Source organism: Ornithodoros turicata, chromosome 4 (assembly GCF_037126465.1).
Source record: "Ornithodoros turicata isolate Travis chromosome 4, ASM3712646v1, whole genome shotgun sequence".
Taxonomy (NCBI): Eukaryota; Metazoa; Arthropoda; class Arachnida; order Ixodida; family Argasidae; genus Ornithodoros; species Ornithodoros turicata.
Window position 1 is genome coordinate 367,363 of NC_088204.1, and position 22,179 is coordinate 389,541.

At 45.2% G+C, this 22,179-nt stretch overlaps 3 protein-coding genes across 7 annotated transcripts in view; 2 read left to right on the top strand and 1 right to left on the bottom strand.

Moving 5' to 3' along the window:
- The first annotated feature begins 116 nt into the window (after nt 1-116).
- Nucleotides 117-2,645, top strand: LOC135390561 (protein YIPF3-like). Of its 2 annotated transcripts, none has more exons than XM_064620294.1 (10): nt 117-312; nt 564-606; nt 663-712; nt 784-893; nt 1,124-1,172; nt 1,230-1,322; nt 1,377-1,508; nt 1,568-1,690; nt 1,741-1,864; nt 2,573-2,645. In XM_064620294.1, exons 1-10 carry the CDS (start codon nt 295-297, stop codon nt 2,587-2,589), a joined length of 759 nt encoding a protein of 252 aa, XP_064476364.1. In that variant the 5' UTR covers nt 117-294; the 3' UTR covers nt 2,590-2,645. The 2 variants fall into 2 exon arrangements, with proteins under 2 accessions (XP_064476364.1, XP_064476365.1); XM_064620295.1 differs by lacking the exon at nt 117-312 and adding an exon at nt 339-507.
- On the bottom strand, nt 2,646-21,540 carry LOC135390560 (FYN-binding protein 1-like). 4 transcript variants are annotated; one of them, XM_064620290.1, is made up of 11 exons: nt 21,241-21,537; nt 11,533-12,230; nt 11,133-11,211; nt 10,856-10,973; nt 5,486-5,535; nt 5,350-5,422; nt 5,126-5,285; nt 5,006-5,058; nt 4,310-4,341; nt 4,135-4,172; nt 2,646-3,209 (listed from the first exon to the last, which is right to left on the bottom strand). In XM_064620290.1, the coding sequence occupies exons 2-11, from the start codon at nt 12,218-12,220 to the stop codon at nt 3,187-3,189; spliced, it is 1,314 nt and encodes a 437-aa protein (XP_064476360.1). In that variant the 5' UTR covers nt 12,221-12,230; nt 21,241-21,537; the 3' UTR covers nt 2,646-3,186. The 4 variants fall into 4 exon arrangements, with proteins under 4 accessions (XP_064476360.1, XP_064476362.1, XP_064476361.1 ...); XM_064620292.1 differs by having other exon boundaries at nt 5,030-5,058; nt 21,241-21,536; XM_064620291.1 differs by lacking the exon at nt 21,241-21,537 and adding an exon at nt 19,925-20,026.
- Nucleotides 15,590-22,179, top strand: part of LOC135390558 (excitatory amino acid transporter 3-like) — a 42,916-nt gene continuing 36,326 nt past the window's right edge. Inside the window, exon 1 of the mRNA XM_064620287.1 lies at nt 15,590-15,628. Coding sequence (XP_064476357.1) covers nt 15,620-15,628 — 9 coding nt within the window. The 5' untranslated portion in view covers nt 15,590-15,619. The remainder of the gene's footprint in view (nt 15,629-22,179) is intronic.

Genomic DNA, 22,179 nt, shown 5'->3' on the forward strand with positions numbered 1-22,179 from the left:
AACAAAAAATTTAGAGACCTGGCCCCTGGCCTGGCCACCTCGCCATCCGCAACATAGAGTGAGTTAATATAGGAAGACTCTAGAGGTGCTCACTGTGCTCACTACTCTACTGGCTATCCCTCAGTCATTGGTCCAGCTCCAGCGGTCACGTGAGTTTCCCGCTACAATAGCTTCTATGTAAGTTCTGTAGCCCTGCGTGCGCCTATGCGCTATCCAGCCTTCATACAGTGCTGACCACGGTGGTGCTGACTACTCTACTGGCCTCCATGCTACTGGCCCACACCAGTATAAACAATGGACGTTCCTCGAAAGGTAACGATACTGCAGTCTGTTTAATGCTGCATGTTCCCACATGAAAATTCTGAATACGACCTAGTCTGGTGCATTGGTTTGCAAAGAAATATACGTAATTGCTAGTTATTTGGTTTTCTGGGGGCGGCGATTGAGGTGTGTCTTTTCACGAAAATGCTACGCGAAATAGCGAAATTTGTTGGTTACTAGCACCAGGTAGGCATGTCAACCCCCTCCTGTGATTACTGACTCGTATGAATTGAACCGCATAGGACTCGCAAGTTCTGATAAATGTACCGGAAGGCAATTTATCAGGTGAGCGTCTCAACAACGCCTCGTGTTATTATTATCCTCATATTGTTTGCCCATAGAGGAGCACAAGCGGAGTGACGTAATTATGCCCGGCAGCGTGGCATCCGCGGCAAGTGAATTTATTTATTCCGAGGAAGTATTCAAGTGTGCAGTCATGGATTATGATATTTCTTTACTCAGCTGCTGTGGCAAGCCGGAAAACAAGAGGCCCAAAAGGCGTTTAGCATCTACGGTAATATCGACATACTACGGCCCTACTTTCACGTTGAGCCCCAAGAAGTTCGAGATAGGTAACTTGCTGACCTTCCTGGAATTTGGCTAACTGTGGATATTAAACGGTAGGAGCAAGTTATTTATTTACACATGGTAACAAGACTTTCGTGCATGAGACTGCACTTTTTCAGGTTAGTGCAGTCTCGTGCACGAAAGTCTTGTTACCATGTGTAAATAAATAAGTTGCTCCTACCGTTTAATATCACTGGCAACTTGACATGGCCTATTTTTCTGTGGATACTTGCAGGATTGTGGAGTCTTTTTACCCAAGATGGCCAAGTAACTATAAGGCATTGGTGAGAGCTTTGGAGCATACTGCTGCTGCTGTTAAGCCTATGTTTCATCCTACCTAGGTAATTCCTGCCGAACTGTACGGGCCTCTAATGCTTGTTCTTACGCTTATAACTCTTCTCCTTTATGGAATGAAAACTTCTGGACACGTTGTGGTGAGTCTTGTCGCTCAAAATTGATCGCAACAGTTATTGAACAATTTTACGCAGAAAGAAGGTACGCTTATGGGTACCGCATTCGGAGTGAGCTTTGGGTACTGGCTCGGTGGATCGTCGCTAGTATATTGTGCCGCTTATGTTTCCAACACGCATGTTACGTTTCTCCAGGTTCTTTCTAGTGTGGTAAGTGATGGGAGCTTTTCTTTCTGTAAACCCTTTATAAATGTGTTCTTTTTTTACAGGGTTACGCTTTGTCTGGCCACTGCATAGTCCTTACCCTGAGCAGTATCTTCCATCCCGTTCACTCTCACATATTCTTCTACGTCATTTGCTTTCTCTTTGGAGGGCTCACATGCGCTAAACTGGTAACTGGTATACCTGTTTACTCTTCACAAAGTAACTCTTCTCTTTCCAGGTGTCCATGCTACTGGCAAGGACATCTGGCTCCTCACACAAGATATTAGTTGCCGGAGTTGCTGCCGCGTTGCACCTCCTAATGTTGCTCTACGCCCATTTTGCTTACCACAGGACGGTTCAAGGTAAGTCCCATCACGTTTCGATGATTGCTTCCTTAAATGTGTCTTTGCAATGACAAGAGTCTTATGCTGGAACTAGCTCTCATTTGCTGTTAAAATGCATTATTCTTTTCTATCAATTTATACACGATGTTTCACAAAAATTCTCCAGCTGAATAATTAGTGGACGGGTGGCGCCATCCAAGAAATTTTTTTGGTAAAAGTCCTCAGGACATCTGCCATGAATGAGTAGTGAGCGGTTCATTTGCATACAATCACTAATTACATAAACTCACTCGCATCAATCAATCAAAGCGCTCGCAGAGAATTCGTCGTCATCCATGATAAGAGCACGCTATTTCACCTGCAGAACGACAGAACTGCTAGTGCTGTTTACCAGTCACTGAGAACAAATACCGATTAATTACTTGGAAAAATCACTAACTGTCAATTTTTTTCCTTTGAATATTTTTCGCTGAAGGTCCCGATGAGTAAAACAGAGGTTCCGTAAGCATGTTTATCTAATTAGTGAGCATATACAAATGAACCGCTTACTACACAGTTCCTGAGGATCTTTACCAAAAAGAAATTTCTTGGATGGTGCCACCTGTTCACGAATTATTAATTTTCGTGAAGCACCCTGTATAGTGCCGTGAGAGTTTCTTTTCACAGATTTGCTGCATTTACGCTTGACTGATGTAATTAGTGCGCTAATAAGACTCTCTTTTTCAGCTTTGGATCTGATATGAAGACTATTTTGTTGTAACTAGATTAAAGTGCCTGCCGCAGTCAGGTAAACAACATATTTTGAGAGATTTTCATCATCTTTATTGAATGCATCAAAATAATTCAGTATCAAAACTTGCTTACAAATTTGAACTGTACATATTTGTGGCTGAATGTTGCACTTTTTCATTCTGTACATTACAAAAATAGGGCTTCACGTTTAATACTGGTCTCATTTTCAGCATGATATGCAACATGATGGAAAGTTGTTGGGATTCCCACTGCTTTTTTGATGATTGCATTATTTTACACCTTAGCCTTTTGGGACAATGCTTTTAAATGTGATGCAAGCACCGTGATGCCAAGCTGCTCAAGGTCAACAACTGCTTATGTGCACTTATGACACTTTGCTGACTAGACCAAAAGACTAATGTGAACAGGGTCCCGCGATGTTTTGAGCTTTGTACTGCGATTGTGCAGCAGGTGCCCATACCACATTTTATTGCACCAAAAACTACAGTGGGCACCCAGAATAAATGGGGACACAGAGAGATGATCGGAAAAGCTCCTCATGACCTTCCACCCTGACTAGATAACGCTCCATCTGTTGGTCCTCAGTCCTAAAAGGTCTCCTCATATATTGCTGAAAGGACAAAAAAAGTTTTGTCAGACTGTGGGAGCATAGAAGGTGCCCATTCCTCAACCTGCCATATTTCCCCAAAAAAAGAAAGAAATACCTGCCCCACAAAGTCGCAACACCCTGCCCAACTTGTGTGTGTGAAAGGGGACGTTGTCCCCCCTCCGGCAGAATGAAAGCTCTTCACAGTGAATAAATGAATATTCCCTTCCAGTCTTTCATTATGATTTGGTGACTTAAAGTGGAAGTGATGCGTAGTTTTGTTATCCCAATTTTGTGGAGTTGCTCGTCAGGGATCCTTACATTGACAGAGCTATTAAAGCTCTAGAATCAATTGAAACGTTAATACTTCTGCCCTCGACCTCAGTTTTGGGAAGCCCTCATTGTTATGTAATGCGCATCCCCCAAATATTGTACCTCTTTTCATGCGTATTGATATTTTCAAACATCTCTCTCAATGGAATGCTGTTCTTGGTTCTATTAGGGAGCCTCCTGTCAATGAATTTGTCAACCAGCCTTCTTAAAGGCTGCACTATGTGTAGATAAATAAGTTTGCAGGATCTTATATTAGCTCTCTACTCTAATTGAAATTGTAAATGTTCCGGTGCACGTGGTCACAAAAACCCAGGTAGCACATCTACCAATGTTTACGGAACTAGGTGACTGATATCAACCACCATCCCAGTGCTGTCCACTGTTTTCACATTACAGAACTGGTCTACTTTTTGATACAACCTCGTATTTCACCTGCACTGCATTAGAATTGGGGATCGGAGATTTTAATTTGAACAATCTATTTTTACAAGTTTGGTGTAAAAAAAAACAAAAAAACTGGCTTTCCAGACTGGAATCCACTAATCCTAAGAAAAATGCATCCACTGCGGCAGACAAACTTTTGTTGAAGCATATTTGAGAGCAATGTAGAGCTTACCTTCGTCATCATGACAGGACTTTTCAACGGTGTCTTTGCTGAAATTGAACCCACCAAATAAACAAAAATGGAACAAAGAGTGCAATCATTTTTATGCACTGTCTGATGTGAGTGCTTTTGATTTGACTTCCATGATTACCACCACGCATGAGACAGAAAAGGAAAGCAAACTTACTTCCCCATTGACTGCACTTGTGATACCATCACCTGTCAATGCAAGAGGATTGTTTCCATGAAATGTCAAGCATGCAATATGCTTTTCAAACTATGGTCATGTGGAACATAACATTCTCCAACCATTTGTAATCGCAAATGCAAATCGCAATCATGCTGCTGTGGAAGCAAACTCTTCCTTCATGTGCTGAGCTGTAAACACCAGTCAACACAGCCGGTCACAGTTTAAATCATTAGTGGACCTTGGTTAAAAGACCATATTGTATTCAACTTCCATTGCGATGCATGCCATAAATCCTTCAAGTAAGCATGATGCAATGCAATCAGTTTGCATGCAAAGCTCTCGTGCTGAGAACTCAAAGTTTCTCACTTGCCTAACACACATGGTCAGCTTAGCCAACCAGTGGTAATGTTCATCCGTGTCTTCCTCCTGGACATCCTACATTTTTCGAGCATCATCTTAAGCGGCAAATAAACGACAACTTTATTTTAATGACAATGACTGCCGGGGGTCATACTCTACCCGGTATTAAATTAGCTACATCACAGACGAAAAGATTTTAATTTGCTTACGATGACTGAAGTTACTTTGTAACATATGTTGTGGGTGCTTTGTTAGATACGCTCAATTGCAGGCATTAAATTACGGAGACCCAACAGCTGTGGAGAAGCAAAGCAAAGCAAAAGAAGGGCTTACAACTCTGATTGAGTCTGCATCTACCTCAATGTTTGTCACTTGAGCATAGCCCACTGAAAAAGAAAACACGTTATATGGTTAGAGTAATCTCAGGTGAGAAACAGGAGAAGATTTTGATACCTTGGCCTTTGCTGTTGCGGACTAGCCATTTTCCAGGTGGGTTGTTCTCCATGCGCAGAATATACAAGTTTTCACCTTTCTTTACACTCAAATCCAAACGGCCACCTCGGCACGAACACTTGACGAGACCCGTGTCGACTGGTTCTTCCAGTCCTGTCATCTATAACGGCAATAAACAATCAGGCTTTAAGGAATGCAAGGCAGAGGAGAAAGTGTGTGCGTACGCCAAACTTGCGTTGAGTCTTGCTTGCAAGTTTTCCATATTCTCTTTTCTTCCTTCCTTCCTCCTCTGTCCATCTGAAAAAAGCGCGTCCTTTGTGTCGTATCGTGTTGTAGTGTCATAAAATGTGTGTCACTTACGCAACTTCGGAACATGGCATTTCTTGGTACATTTCTTCGCACTGAGTGCTCTGGTACAAAGACACAAAGTATTATGTAACAACAATGCGAAAAAGTATGTCCCACATATAGTCATTGCTTGTTCATTCAACTTAAAGGAACTAACGTATCCAGAAGCATTTGTATGAGACCTATACAGTAATGTTCACTTCACAGTCTACTTAGAAGATTTCTCTTCTGAAACAAATTTTAAAGGTTTGCTCTCCTTCTGCAGCTGCCCCAGCGATAGTAACATTATGATGACTCGATGATTGCCTCCAAGTTGGTCTGCTTCGTGTTATTGACATTCCATGAGACGAAAACACACGCCTGCCAAAAGGCGCTCCTTCATTGAACTTGTCTCTCCTTTCCAGAGAGGGAATATCCACCATACTCTCGACAGAAACTACTACGCTAATTTGATTCTTTCGTCGTTACTGTTAGTGATAAAATGACGCTATAGTTTGAGAATGCACCTGGACTGATTAAGGATGGCCTTCAAAGTGACAAGCTTGTTTCTTGATACGGATCTGTACCCTGGCCAACAATTTGCCAAGCATTGACCAGCCTACGTTGTGCCAAGCTTGTGCCAAGATACAGACCAAAGCATTCCTGCTGCGGCGTCCCTCATTTTCAGACTAAATTGTCTCGCGGCGTTATTTGTTTGTTGCTCGTATTTCCCACGACGTTCCCTGAGGAAAAACAGATACTATACATAACTTGTCTCGCGAGCTTCCACAAATTTGAGAGACCTGTTCGCGTGTGTGTCAGAATGAAGGCGTGTCTAAGTTTAATTTGGCGCGTACACAAACGACACTGAAATAATGAATTGCTTGTCGTATTAACTCGCCATGAAGGTAATGCATCTGTTTCTTACTGCTTTAGTTTTGAGAAATTCCCTCGGTCCATCGAAAGTCGAACTTGTGCCGCGCTAGACCATTCTACGCTTCCCTCTCCCCCAGGCGAGACTGATCAAAGCTTTTGCAAGTGCTTTCCAATCCTCGCTCTGCCTATCACTATGCAACGTTGCGCCAATGTTGGATGGCCGAAAGAGTCGTTGGCCAACCGTCGGCCATTGCTTGCTTGGTTTTTTTTTCTCTCTCTCGTTTGGTTTCCTGCAGTACCTTGGTAGAAGGGGGTTCATGCATGTTTGAACAAGATATTGGGCCTTTCAAGAACTTTGAGGGCAGAGAACTAAGAGTAGTATAGGCAGCCTCAGTATCCGTGTACTAGAAGACAAAGCATGTACAGTATCGTTCCTGGATGGAGAATTCTCAAGTACCAACAAAGTGTTTTTGTGGGCCTAATTGCCTGCCTATTTCGATCGTTTTTAGTGCCTAAATTTCCGGGCCCTAGTGATGGCTGACAACCAATCATTAGTTGTGTCTGAAAAGACAGCAATAAATCCAGCTTCTTGTACTAGTGTAGAAAGAACATGAACCTGGAATGCAACCAAAGGCTACAAGAAATTCTTTGGTCGCACTTAGTGTATGACCAACATGAAACATTCATGCAATTTGGTCCCTTAGTTGACGTTACTATGGTTGTGTCCCCACGAGGGATAGGGTTTCCTATATATGGAATATTCTGCTAAAAGGGCCAAATTATGTTGAACAACGTGCTATAATATCACAAGTGGCATCTACTAAGGAATAACTTGTGGCTGCACAGCAGAATATTCCCTATGCTTAGCAGTGCAGGAAAAGACAGAGTTCTTACGCTTACATGCAAGTAGAAAACAATGACGCATTTTCCCCTTTTTATTCCTCTATAGTAACTGAAACTGTGTTCTGGTCTGGAGTAGCCATGTCTAGTTTTCTGTCTCTAGATTATTTTTTCACTTTCAAATCAGCATGTTGATCAAGAATAAAAGATCACAGGACGGTTACGGTTGTGTAACGCGAATTTCAGCGACAGCTGTTGCGCGTGAGTATTGACACTTTTGTTGCTGATGTACGTTAGGGTGTCAAGCATTACCTTGTGACTGGTGATGAGGTCTTGGTTTGCAAGACCAAATCATTGCAGGTCTTTCTTGAGGTTCCTGGCCCATGTTCTGGTGGCCAGTTAACATGAACACTTCTTGTAAACCGGTGCGCTTGGTTTGCACAAATGAAATGTGTCTCTCACTCATGCTATTCAACAGAGGGCGCTTTCACAGGGTATCTGTCGGAGCCGTTTATAGGGAGAGTTTGGCCACTAGGAGGAACTTGGACTATACTTGACTTTGCTGACCAAGAGCGAGGGAGGCTCCGCCCCCAAATGGCGCTCCAATAGGAGGACTCGGGAGGCGGAGCGCTGCGGCCTCTGCTCTTGCCTAATAGATGGCGCATCGGTAGCGCTCGGCTCGGGATATGTGAGCCGCTGTCGTCTGCTTCTTCCGGTAGAGCTACGACCTTGAAGCCTCTGCTCTCACGTAAGAGATGGCGCAACATTGGCGCTCGGTAAGGGCACGTGTGGTCACCATAACTTGGAGCCTCGACCTTGAGACTGGCCGGTAACCTAAATTCCGATGACACGGCGATAGCAAACCATAGTGCGTAGTTTTGACGATTATGCTTCATGGATATGTCATTACATTAACAAATTTGTGGCCAGTTCAAGGTTTCGCTCCGCTCTTTTGCATAAACATTGTCTCAGCTCATGAAAAATGAAAAATATTTGTTCTACTCCTCGCACTGAAATAAATCATTTAAAATAATTCTACTATGTGTTTCTTTTGTTTTTTTTCTTTTTGTAAGTAGTTACGCAAGTATGTAAAAAGGAAAGAAATGTTGCTGCTTGTTCTACTACTCACACTGAAATAAATCATTTACAATTGTACTGTTTGTGTGTCATCTTTCTTTTTGTAAGTAGTTACGGAAGAAAATAATTGTACTGTGTATGTGTGTGTGTCTTTTTTTTTCTTTTGTAAGTATAGTTATGGAAGAAACTAATTGTACTGTGTGTGTGTTTCCTTTTTGTAAGGGTTCCGGGACATCTGATTGAACGTCGTTTGGTCGTAAGGTGTTTGATCGAACGCGGGAGATTTGGTCGAAAGGCATTTGATCAAACGAGACGGCAGCGGTCGTTTAATCGATTCTTTTATTCGTTCGCTTGGAGCGTTGATGAAACAAAAAAGAAGAAAACAACAAAAGAAAGCTTCAGTTCTAAATGCTGTTATCTCAAGGAATATTTCACTCTGTGTAGCCCGCTCGCCCATAAACACATTCCTCATCCTAATCCACTTTTTCGCATCCAGAAGACGATCCGATGATGTGCTTTTTTTTTTTTCGCTATTGATTTGCATTAAGTGCTGAAACTGCGTTTGCAGGAGCTTTGAAAGTAAAACTAGACTTTTAGCTCCACTCTCATGTCCTCGTAGCTGATACTGCCTCAGCGTATTGCTAAAAGTACGCGCAAACATTTCATTTGGTAAAATGCTCCGCAAACTGTGACAATTTTTTCCTACGCCCACGCTAACGGGAGACATGTGGTTTGCTGCGTTTTTCCAACATATCTGCCGGAAATATGCAGAAGGTATCAGGGCCTTGGGGAATTGCTTCTTAATCTTGTCACATTGTCTGTGTGTTCTGTTTCATGACCACTGCCGTTTCGATCAAACAGTGTTCGATCAAATGGCTTTCGTGCAAATGTCCCGCGTTCGATCAAACAGCTTTCGACCAAACGACATTCGATCAAATGTCCCGGAATCCCTTACAAAAACGAAACAGTTTCTTCCGTAACTACTTACAAAACGAAAAAGACACACACAGTACAATTATTTTCTTCCGTAACTACTTACAAAACGAGAAAAAAAGAAACAGAGTATAATTATTTCAAAGGACTTAGTTCAGTGTGAGGAGTAGAACAAGCAGCAACATTTCTTTCCTTTTTACATACTTGCATAACTACTTACAAAAAGAAAAAAACAAAAGAAACACACAGTACAATTATTTTAAATGATTTATTTCAGTGCGAGGAGTAGAACAAAAGCAGTAATATTTCTTTCCTTTTTCATGAGCTGAGACAATGTTCACGCGGAGCGAAACGTCGAACTGGCCATAAATTTGGTAATGTAATGACACATCCATGAAGCATAATCGTCAAAACTACGCACTATATGGTTTGCTATCGCCACGTCATCGGAATTTAGGTTACCGGCCAGTCTCAAGGTCGAGGCTCAAAGTTATGGCGACCACACGTGCCCTTACCGAGCGCCAATGTTGCGCCATCTCTTACGCGAGAGCAGAGGCTTCAAGGTCGTAGCTCTACCGGAAGAAGCAGACGACAGTGGCTCACATATCCCAGTGACATATTCCGAGCCGAGCACTACCGATGCGCCATCTATTAGGCGAGAGTAGAGGCCGCAGCGCTCCGCCTCCCGAGTCCTCCTATTGGCGCGCCATTTGGAGGCGGAGCCTCCCTCGCTCTTGGTCAGCAAAGTCAAGTATAGTCGCCGAGACTGCTTGGATTCAGGCTTTTAGGGCGGTGCAACGACAACTCTGACGTCAAAATAGGCTCCACCCATGAGGCAGCAAAAGATGAGTGAATGGCCAATCTCTCCCTATAAATGGCTCCACTGAACGTAGATAGGTGAGGCCCCCTAAAGACCGATTGGAGATACGATGCACACAAGCCGAAAGTGGTAAGCTTGGCAATTGGAAATTCTAGTCGGAGCAGTGCATTGCAAGATCACTCTTGAACCACAAGCGATCGCAGAACAAGCAGCTGTACCTAAATGGTTTCTCCCTGAATTGCCTAGTAAAGCCCTTCGCTTGCATGCCCATTGGGATGTCACACACTGTTGTTTGCGTCCTTGGCTGCACGACAATCTGGGTCTTCACATTCTTGTGCCTGCCGCAAAGCTTGTGATTGGTTCTCTCCCAAGATATCTCCGTTTATGGTGCGCTACAACATTCTAGGGCACCATAAATGAAGATAATTAAACTTGTTCATACACGGTTCTTACACGCTACAGACACGACCTAGGAAAACAAAGCATATAGCAGCTGTAAAATGATCGTGCTTGAGCATGAGTCATGGACGATGCAGTTGATTCAGTTTTGGATTGCAACTGACTTTCCTTGTCAGGAAAGCTCAAATTTATTATGCCGAGATCCTAAGGTTTGGCCTTGCAAATATGCCAGGATCCGAACCCTAGTATTTCTGGCCCTGGAGTCTGTTTCTTGTTTGTTTTACTGTACGATGATCAGGGTGAACATGTCCTTATCTCGTTAATAACCTCGGAAAGTTGAGTCACCAACGGTGAATGACGAGGTCAACCGACAGCCATTGTACAATTATAAGTGACTATTTTTGGCAAGCATTCACATCGTGAAAGGGGTCCGATAAATCACTTTTTCTTTTACTTACATCTCCGTCAAGTTTCTGCACCAATATTGTTTCAACTCCTGGTCTTTTGCTATCAGGCACTGCTGGTGGTACCGTGTCAGCATACAGTTGATATTCTTCATCTTCCGTGTATTCTGGTCTGGATGAAACAATAAATATGGAACACTTACAAAGCACTGAGTTGACAAAAACCACTTGTGCGCAAGTAATTATCCAGTATGCAAGGGTCTCATTTGTTTATTTTCACAGTGAGGCTTGGCGAGCGAAGCTTCGGAGTTTGGACATACATTGGACTTACATTGGTGAGGATGATTCGTCGGGTACTATTGTGTCGCCGTACAGCTCTTGGTCTTCCTGTACAAGCGAGTGTGCTGGCACTGAGAATAGAGAGACAGGAAAGTGTCCAACTTGTTAAGGTGTCAGTTTTATGCTGCCCTAACAGGCAGCCAATAAGAAAGCCTTTTCCCTATTGAAAGTTTGCAGTTGAAAATAACTGCCAAACTGAGAAAAACTGCAGTGAGTATACTGCCATGCTAAAATTCAGCTGTCAAAACACAGTTTATCGTTTGAGTGTCAGTAGGGCACAATAGGGTAAGTTATGTTTGGGAATAAAAATTTGGGCCCTTTTGAAGACATTCGTCAGACATGATAGTCTCGGTCATAAATGATTGGTCCCAACATGAGATATGGAGGCTTACCTGAATGATGATTAGGCCTCTTAGTCCGTGGTGGTGGATGAATACTCTCGGCACCAGGAGGTACTAAATTGATTGGTCTTGGTGGTTTTGAAGGGGGAGGTCCTAATTCTAGTAGGGATGGGAGTTCTTTCTTCCGCCACCTTTGTGACCCACTGTTGCAAACGTAATTATCCGAAGATGTCACCAAATAGCTCTCGCTGTTATCCCCATGCTTCATATTTTCACTTAGACAATTCGGCGAGATTTGCGCATCCCACACTTGACGAGTGGCTTGTCTGCTACATGGCGTTGTCAGCACGAGTGAATCTTGCCTGCAACTTTCCGAGCTACTAATTGATCTCGAATTTCTGTCATTCCGTGTCGTCTCGCTTTCAAAGTTGGCGTCATATTTCTTCAATATGGCTGTTAGTGGCTCAGGAGCAGCATCCTCTTTTGCCCCATTGGTCCTAGATGGTGTTTCTGGAGGTTCAGCTAAGCACCGAACCTGCGTTTCTTTGCACAAACCACTGTTCAGTGACTGTTGAGGATTATGTGTCCCTCCTTGGACATTTGTTGTGTTTGAAGGGAATACACGTGACGGTTTGGGAGCAATCACAGGTCTTGGTATCCTCAGCACAGCAGGTGGATTCTTCTCAACAAAGAGGTTTCGCAGTGCCTGTACGTTCCGTGAAGGTGATCCTGAAGTCATGGTTGCCTTTCTACAAATAAATTACCATCACCGTTAAACTTTGTGGCAGCCTGTTACTGCGTGCAGCTGACTTGATGCAGCAGTAGGAATAGGTTATGGTTAGGTCGTTATTACGTGCAGCCGAGAATGCAGGCAGCAGGAATAGGTATGGTTAGGTCGTTATTGCGCTCGGATGAATGATGCAGGCGGTAGGAATAGGTTATGGTAAGGTTGTTATTGCGTGTGGCCGTATGATGCAGGTGGTAGGAATAGGTTACGGTAAGGTCGTTATTGCGTGCGACCGACTGATGCAGGCGGTAGGAATAGGTTATGCTAAGGTCGTTATTGCGTGCGGCTTGCTGATGCAGGCGGTAGGAATAGGTTATTGTTAGGTTGTTATTGCGTGCGGCTGGCTGATGCAGGCGGTAGGAATAGGTTATGGTTAGGTCGTTATTGCGTGCAGCTGACTGATGCAGCAGTAGGAATAGGTTATGGTTAGGTCGTTATTACGTGCAGCCGAGAATGCAGGCAGCAGGAATAGGTATGGTTAGGTCGTTATTGCGCTCGGCTGAATGATGCAGGCGGTACGAATAGGTTATGGTAAGGTTGTTATTGCGTGTGGCCGTATGATGCAGGTGGTAGGAATAGGTTACGGTAAGGTCGTTATTGCGTGCGATCGACTGATGCAGGCGGTAGGAATAGGTTATGCTAAGGTCGTTATTGCGTGCGGCTGGCTGATGCAGGCGGTAGGAATAGGTTCTGCTAAGGTCGTTATTGCGTGCAGCTGGCTGATGCAGGCGGTAGGAATAGGTTATGGTTAGGTCGTTATTGCGTGCAGCCGAGAATGCAGGCAGTATTGCAGGCAGTATGAATAGGTATGGTTAGGTCGTTATTGTGTGCAGCCGAGAATGCAGGCAGTATGGAATAGGTATGGTTAGGTCGTTATTGCATGCAGCCGAGAACGCAGGCAGTAGGAATAGGTATGGTTAGGTCGTTATTGCGTTCGGCTGAATGATGCAGGCGGTAGGAATAGGTTATGGTAAGGTTGTTATTGTGTGCGGCCGTATGATGCAGGCGGTAGGAATAGGTTATGGTAAGGTCATTATTGCGTGCGGCCGTATGATGCAGGCGGTAGGAATAGGTTATGCTAAGGTCGTTATTGCGTGCGGCTGGCTGATGCAGGCGGTAGGAATAGGTTATGGTTAGGTCGTTATTTCGTGCAGCCGAGAATGCAGGCAGTAGGAATAGGTTATATGGTTAGGTCGTTATTGCATGCGGCTGGCTGATACAGGTGGTAGGAATAGATTATGGTTAGATCGTTATTGCGTGCAGCCGACTGACACAGGCGGCAGGAGTAGGTTATGGTTAGGTCGTTATTCCATGCAGCCGACTGGTGCAGGCGGTAGGAATAGGTTATGCTAAGGTCGTTATTGCGTGCGGCTGGCTGATGCAGGCGGTAGGAATAGGTTATAGTTAGGTCGTTATTGCGTGCAGCCGAGAATGCAGGCAGTACGAATAGGTTATGGTTAGGTCGTTATTGCGTGCAGCCGAGAATGCAGGCAGTAGGAATAGGTATGGTTAGGTCGTTATTGCGTGCGGCTGGCTGATGCAGGCGGCGGTAGGAATAGGTTATGCTAAGGTCGTTATTGCGTGCGGCTGGCTGATGCAGGCGGTAGGAATAGGTTATGGTTAGGTCGTTATTGCGTGCAGCCGAGAATGCAGGCAGTAGGATTAGGTGTGGTTACGTCGTTATTGTGTGCAGCCGAGAATGCAGGCAGTAGGAATAGGTATGGTTAGGTCGTTATTGCGTGCAGCCGAGAATGCAGGCAGTAGGAATAGGTATGGTTAGGCCGTTATTGCGTTCGGCCGAATGATGCAGGCGGTAGGAATAGGTTATGGTAAGGTTGTTATTGCGTGCGGCCGTATGATGCAGGCGGTAGGAATAGGTTATGGTAAGGTCGTTATTGCGTGCGGCCGTATGATGCAGGCGGTAGGAATAGGTTATGCTAAGGTCGTTATAGCGTGCAGCCGAGAATGCAGGCAGTAGGAATAGGTTATATGGTTAGGTCGTTATTGCATGCGGCTGGCTGATACAGGTGGTAGGAATAGATTATGGTTAGATCGTTATTGCGTGCAGCCGACTGACACAGGCGGCAGGAGTAGGTTATGGTTAGGTCGTTATTCCATGCAGCCGACTGATGCAGGCGGTAGGAATAGGTTATGCTAAGGTCGTTATTGCGTGCAGGGGGTAGGAATAGGTTATGGTTAGATCGTTATTGCACGCAGCCTACTGATGCAGGTGGTAGGAATAGGTTATGATTAGGCCGTTATTGCGTACTGCTGGCTGATGCTGGCGGTAGGAATAGGTTATGGTTAGGTCGTTATTGCGTGCAGCCGAGAATGCAGGCAGTAGGAATAGGTATGGTTAGGTCGTTATTGCGTTCGGCTGAGTGATGCAGGCGGTAGGAATAGGTTATGGTTAGGTCGTTATCGCGTGCAGCCGAGAATGCAGGCAGTAGGAATAGGTATGGTTAGGTCGTTATTGTGTGCAGCTGAGAATGCAGGCAGTAGGAATAGGTATGGTTAGGTCGTTATTGCGTGCAGCCGAGAATGCAGGCACTAGGAATAGGTATGGTTAGGCCGTTATTGCGTTCGGCTGAATGATGCAGGCGGTAGGAATAGGTTATGGTAAGGTCGTTATTGCGTGCAGCCGAGAATGCAGGCAGTATGGAATAGGTATGGTTAGGTCGTTATTGCGTTCGGCTGAGTGATGCAGGCGGTAGGAATAGGTTATGGTTAGGTCGTTATTGCGTGCAGCCGAGAATGCAGGCAGTAGGAATAGGTATGGTTAGGCCGTTATTGCGTTCGGCTGAATGATGCAGGCGGTAGGAATAGGTTATGGTTAGGTCGTTATTGCGTGCAGCCGAGAATGCAGGCAGTAGGAATAGGTATGGTTAGGTCGTTATTGCTTTCGGCTGAGTGATGCAGGCGGTAGGAATAGGTTATGGTTAGGTCGTTATTGCGTGCAGCCGAGAATGCAGGCTGTAGGAATAGGTTATGGTTAGGTCGTTATTGAGTGCAGGGGGTGGGAATAGGTTATGGTTAGATCGTTATTGGACGCAGCCTACTGATGCAGGTGGTAGGAATAGGTTATGATCAGGCTGTTATTGCGTACGGCTGACTGATGCAGGCGGTAGGCACAGGTTATGGTTAGATTGCTATTGCGTGCGGTCGAGTGACTGCGACAGTGGGAATAGGTTATGGTTAGATAATTATTGTGTGGGACCAATCTGCATTTTACACAGCTGGCAGGCAAGAGGACATATCGCATTGCATTTCTCTAGGCAGCGCCACCTGTGAGAGGTGACGTGAAGCAGACACAAGACAAAATGGCGTTGTTTGTGTGATAACCCATGGAAAATGCATGGGGTGAGTTATTTCTTGATTGTTTTATCACGACGTAACCATAACGCTTGCAAAAAATTCCTGCAAAGTCTCAGGCAAATGGCTAGCAGTCTGCAAACTTTGGGGTGGGCTAAACGCTAAACCACGCAGGGGTGGGGGGGAGGCAACCAATGTATTGCTCCATAGACGAAAGCGTGCGGGGCGAACACAATGCATTCTGGATAGGTCCGAGTGGCTACAAAATCGTTTGTAAACAAAGCGTTTGCTGTTTCTGTGCACCGTTGCGGGCGTCTTTCGACCTCGGTAATTAGTTAATCGCATTAAACACGCAGTTTTGTACATGAGGCCTCGTACTGTTGATCTCTTCCAAAGATGCGATAACGACCCGGCATTATGACACACTGAGTCGATGCGGTTTACTTAAAGGAGTAAGAGGGCCATCCATAAAATTTTCAGATTAAGACGCCTGATGAAAGTGTGTGAGTCATTTTATCAAATAGCGCGAAAGGTTTTGATGTGTGCAATTTGTTTCCCAGAAAAAAGAAAGAAAAACTCGCATAAACATGGCTCCGCGCTGTCACCCTTAACTCGCCACTCCAGGTATAACGAGGAGGAGAAGGTATGATGCCACGTCACCGATGACGTTACAGGGGGAACTCGTTCGCCAGTCATTGTAGAGTCACTGTACCCGGGGGAAGAGTATCGCATTCGCTTTCCCCGTGCCGCCGCCTTGCTCATTCGCCGAGGCGCGTCACGTGGTGCGTTTTCCTCCCCTTTGCTTCCAACCTCCCGCCGGGTCTACGGGGAACGCAATAGCTGGGACGCATGTGCGCGTACGTTCGTGTGCCGCTCTTGGTTTTTTGTACGTGAAATGGATCTCAGAGAGCTGAGGAACTACGAACAACCATGTCTGGATGTTGTGCTGCAACGGGACAGAGTCAGGCAAAGCATTTTTCTGCATTCCGACGGGCAAAAGTGACGAGACGCGTAGTTCGGCACAGAACATGCCGGAAGAACTTCGCGCCTACAAATAACACACGTTTGAGCGAGGTAAATTTCGTGGCGTGTTTATTTTTCATTGCAGAACGTTTGCACACAGTATTGAATAACAGTTCAACTGTGCGAGGAACAGCCCGGCGTATCAAAGTAGTGCTTGTTGGATCTTCCCATTGCGTTCCCTGCCCTGCGGTGCTAGCAAAACGCCACTATCACGACCACTTCACACGCGATGACTTCGAGGACAAGGAGATTCGAAAGAAGTTGAAGTGGACGGCAGTCCCAAGCAGTTTTGCATACCGGACACCTACGAGGCTGAGGAAGGCTCCTATCCCCCGTTCTTCGAACGCAGAGTTCTCCGAGGAGTCACCAAAAGACTTGCACACTGAAGTTGATGACAACGTAGTGTAAGATCAAGGGGCAGTGAAGGATGGTAATGCGTCGAAATATATGTAGATATGCACTATGAAAATTATTGAAACTTATGAAAACTATTCCTAAATACTGATCAAGGGGCAGTGGTGGATGGTAATGCGTCGAAATATACGTAGATATGCACTATGAGAACTATTGAAACTTATGAAAACTATTCCTAAATATTGAGCTGTAATTCTGAGTGAATCAACTTTGCAGAGGAAGACAACACCGTCACAAATTTCTGTGACCAGAGCATCGAGGAATATGCACAGGCAAAGCCCGCAGACAAGTCATGTGACAGTCCCCTCGACGAGGTCGCAGTCTTAAAAGAAACGAGCAAAGGCTGAGGCGGAATGTAGTGACTTGAAGCTCACGGTCTACTCCTCATGGAAGATCAACTGCTCGCGTTGGAGCGGGGGATTGGAAGAACAATCCACAGTACTTTACATGCGCGTGAAAAAAACGTTGGCATTCACATAGCCATGGAACGTGTGAAATAGAAATTTAATTGCGAAGAGATGAGAATAAAACTGGTGGAGGTTATTTATGTCAACCTGAAGCTGCACACACGAGCACTATAGTTTTATGTCCACAAAACAAGTGAACTAAAAGAAGAAAAAAAAACTCATCTATAGAGCGCAAACGAGACTCGACAATGCCTTTTAGAGGCGAACACGCGCCAACATAATTCGTCTGTTAGCCACAGAATACAACAAACTATACTGTAGTGACGCTCGTGCCCTGTTTCATTAAGTATTAGCGGAGTCCCACCACAGGAAGTCACAAAATTTTTGGTGCACAGCCGCTAATCAACGCGATGTAACACTGAATACAGCTATCCTAACACGCGATCCGCGGCGGCTTGGAAGCAATATGGCTGCCGGAGCAGACGACGCGGAGCGGTTGCGGTACTCTTCCCCCGGTACAGTGACTCTAAGTCATTGGGGCTCTTACCGCAGTAAACCAGTTTTGCCAGTTCTCCGGGAGAACTGGGGATGGAAGGAGCGGACGAATCATGACTGAGGCAGAATCCCGAACAGCTCTCCACCGCCATTGCGCATGGCTCATCCCTACTTTATGCTTTTATCAGCTCTGTACATCAACATATTAGTTCTGACGAAGGCGGGGCCACTGCCGCAACGTAAACAGTCCTTTTTTCTTACTTGTAATTTTCGTTTCAGGGTTTGTATACAGGGTGTCCACCGTAACTATAGAAGTAATTTTCAAAATAGAAAAATCACTTTTTCCCAGTTTTAACCAATGGCGATGTACTCTATGCCGAAAGCTCAGGCGAGCTCGTTAATTAACTTTTTTATTATCAGCGATAGAAGACTGACTCAATGAGAACGCCGGATCCCTCGGGGTCGCTGGTAACATTACCGTTTTCAAAACAAAAATTGAGGCAATTATAGCGAAAGGAAAGGTCCTGGAAATAAGGTGCCCTGGTGATTATTTTTCGACGCTCAAGTCGAAGCGCTCCCATTTTCATTTCTTGTGTATGCGGGGAGTTAATTTTTTTCGGGGGCGTTGAGTGTTGTCCGTCCCGATGATGTAGATGCTATCGACACATTACAATAGAGTACGACTAACAACCAGTTCCATTTATTTCCAAAAGCCCCGGAGCAGCCCTACCCCCATGAGTGGCGTCCAGATTTCTCTTTCCCCCCTGCGACATCCCCCGCACTTGAGCGTCGAAAAAAGATGGCCTTATTTCCATGACCTTTCCTCGCGCTATAACTATCTCGATTTTTGTTCTGAAAACGGCAATGTTTCCAAGGGTTCTCATTGGGTCAATCTTCTATCGTTGATAATTAAAAAGCTAATTTACTCACTCACTCATCGACTCAGAAGCTTGCCTGTGCCCTCTCAAGGTGGGCATTTAGGCGTAGAGTACATCGCCATTGGTTAACTGGGAAAAGTGATTTTTCTATTTTTAAAAATTACTTCTACCGTGGACACCCTGTATATGCATATTAAAAAAACAAAAACTAAACGTCTTGCACTGGCCATTGTGAGATGATGATCCGAATTAATTACAGAAACATCAATAACTAAAAAGTGTTTTGACTTGAAGTAACTCGTTACGTTTCCAAAGTAGCTTGGAACTTGAAAACCATTGTCCGCGTAGCAAAGCAGTAACGTTCTTTGCACAGTAACTTATCTGATAACGAGTTCCTTTTGTCGAGCAACTTGCTCATATCTGGCAGTGATACTGATACATGATAACCTTTGAGGAGCGACCCAAGGGTTTTTCTCCCGCAACGCTCCGGCCAAGCATGGAATCGTGGGAAAAGAAAAGACGTTGATCAAAGGCCGGATAAAGGAAATGTACGTGCACAAGAGGGTTTTCCTTTCTGCATGATGCCAAAAGATAACGAAGAATGAGTCAGCGCCAGACAATCCCAAGCAGCAAAATGTACTGAAAGTCGAGTGCAATAGGGGTGGACGGGTAGGCGGAAGGCCTTGAACAGACTCCTGAAACTAAAGAACATTGATAATACACATACCGTCCACCCCTATTGCACTCGACTTTCAGTACATTGTGCTGCTTGGGATATTTGAACCAGCCCAAGCAGCACAATGTACTGAAAGTCCAGTGCAATAGGGGTGGACGGATAGGTGGAAGACCTTGAAGGAACTGGTGAAACTAAAGAACATTGATAAGACACATACCGTCCACCCCTATTGCACTCGACTTTCGGTACATTGTGCTGCTTGGGATGGGATGTGTGTGGACTGCCCGATAAAGAAAAATTGATTGACGTTATCTGGTGTTTACTGGGGCGGATCAGAATGAATCACCCAGCTGTGTGGCCCTTTCGATAAAGCCAATTAAATAAACTCTATTATCTGTGCCCACGGTAGGAGCTCCTAGAGCTAAAGAAAAAGGAAGCAGACGACACTCACCATCCGCGTTGTCTTGAACCGAATGACATCCCTGTCATTCAACTAGTCAATTACTATGTACAGCTATTGTGGCAAGCGAGCTCAGGATCACGTGGCATACCGGAAACTCTCTAATCGGGGCCGATTAAGAGGCTCTCTGGGGAGCTGTTGGAGGATCGTTAAATTTGCTCTCCATAATGGCGAGATGAGAAATATATTCAATGATACGCTAACTTACTTAATTGGAAAGTTGGCCTAACGTACGGTACTTATATATTGTGTGCTCATAAAATGCGCGGAATAACCTATGCAGGATTAGCCCGTTGAAAAGGTACCTCCATGACCCAGAGATGACGGAAGCTCCCCTGCAAAGATTACCCCCTCGATGTATTCAAGTCACCCCCAAGAGAAGGTTGGCCGTCCCCTCGAAACGTTGCAAAAACTCACCCCTTTTAAATAAAAGTAAGACATTATATTGACCAACGACTGAGCCATGTATTGTCTGGCTGACTCTCATCGTGCGCGCGACCCTAAATCCGAAGGGTACTTTGGGTCATGGGTGTACGGGCGCACCGAGGGGGCAAGGTTTAGTAATGATTATTCTCAGATGTTATAATATGAACACCCGCATAGTCCGACTCCGGGAAAAGAGGTGTGGGGTTGCACACTTTGCACCCCTTCCCCTGGAAAAAGAAAAATCATGGGAACGCATTGCTTTGGGTATCTGCACCGGCATCGGTGGACCAGTTGTGGCAGTGTGTCCGCATACCGACCTCGGTACAAATTCTGCATACACGGTCATGTTCGCAACCAAAGAAAGCGTGGTACTTTGTTTTCTCCGCAAGAGTCATACTTTTGATAAAGGTTATTTTTCTAATTAGATCAGGGCCGGCGATAGGGGGGAGTAAGGCGACCGCCTTAGGCCCCGCGCACGAAGTCCTCAACCAGGGATTACTTTTTTTTTAAATATCAAGTATGCACTTAATCGTATGAAACAGGCCCCGCGATGTGCCTTTGCCTCAGGCCCGGCACACCCCTAGCACCGGCCCTGAATTAGATATATTAAGAATATCATTCACCAGCCGAAATCGTCCATGTGGTTCAAACGCAGAGATTTTCGGCGCCGCTCATGACCATAGGGTAAAGCTAAGCCACCACGTACAGTGCACAGTGCAAACGGAAAGAGCGTCAACTCATGGTGGTGAGTAAAGCCTTTACGTCTGTGGAAACGTGACCTCATACTCCCCGTAACAACAAAAAGAGAGGTGCTCATATGGCAAAAAGGGAAGTAGTCTTATTCCCACACCTAGGCATTTTCAGCACATAGAGGTACTTACTTCCATCACAAGTTCATCTCAGGAAAGTCTTTGCCACGAACAAAAGTAGACGTCTGTTGCATTGCATGCATCTCATACAGCACAGCACACACAACTCCACACTCCACTCAGCCGTTGTCTTCCACAGGATCAGAAGATGGTGAATTCGTTTGTTATTCCACTGGGATGCGAGTGAGTATCCCCAAACAAACTTTTCGGGTCAGTACGGCACTTCACAACTCTCCCAGTGTTTTGTAATCGACGTATTGGGCGACTAGACAATAATCCGCATTTTGGAAACTAGATGACGCCATACGCAAGCAACCGCCAGAGCCGTATTAAACGGGAGTCTGGACATTGGGAGGAGTCACAAAAAGAGGCCCGACCTCTCAATCACAGTTTCGCCCCACTGATTGGTTTGCTTTTTACCACGGGGGTCGCTATGACACCTTACTGCCACCCAAAATGGCGCCAAAAACAAACACTGTGAAGGGGGTATCTCGTATCTCGCAACAAAAAAATTTCACAGACTGCTCTGATCGTCAGCTCTGGCAACAGTAAGAATCATAGAAATAAGTATCCAAGATAAAAACTAGTTTCCTGACCAGGACTCGCAGTTGCGTGCTGCTGAGTCCGCCCGATGCAAAAGGAACGGTCCCAAGATCACCATCATCAAGAAAATCAGGGACGAGGTACTGGGAGAACAAAATGCAAGCGAAGGCGTCACTCGGGATGTGCAGACCGTACAGTCCATAGAGGAGCGCATAATTTGCATAATTTCTGGCCGCGGCGTGGTGCCCGGGAGGCTGGATTCCCAAACCAGCAGACACAAAAATCCAAAAGTACAAGCTAAACATTAGTTGAGCGTATATAGAAGAATTCTGCATTCTGCTTCGTGAATCGTGATGATCGTGATACGGGGGGCTTTTACATTTTACGACTGTTTTTCCGGTCCCGGCT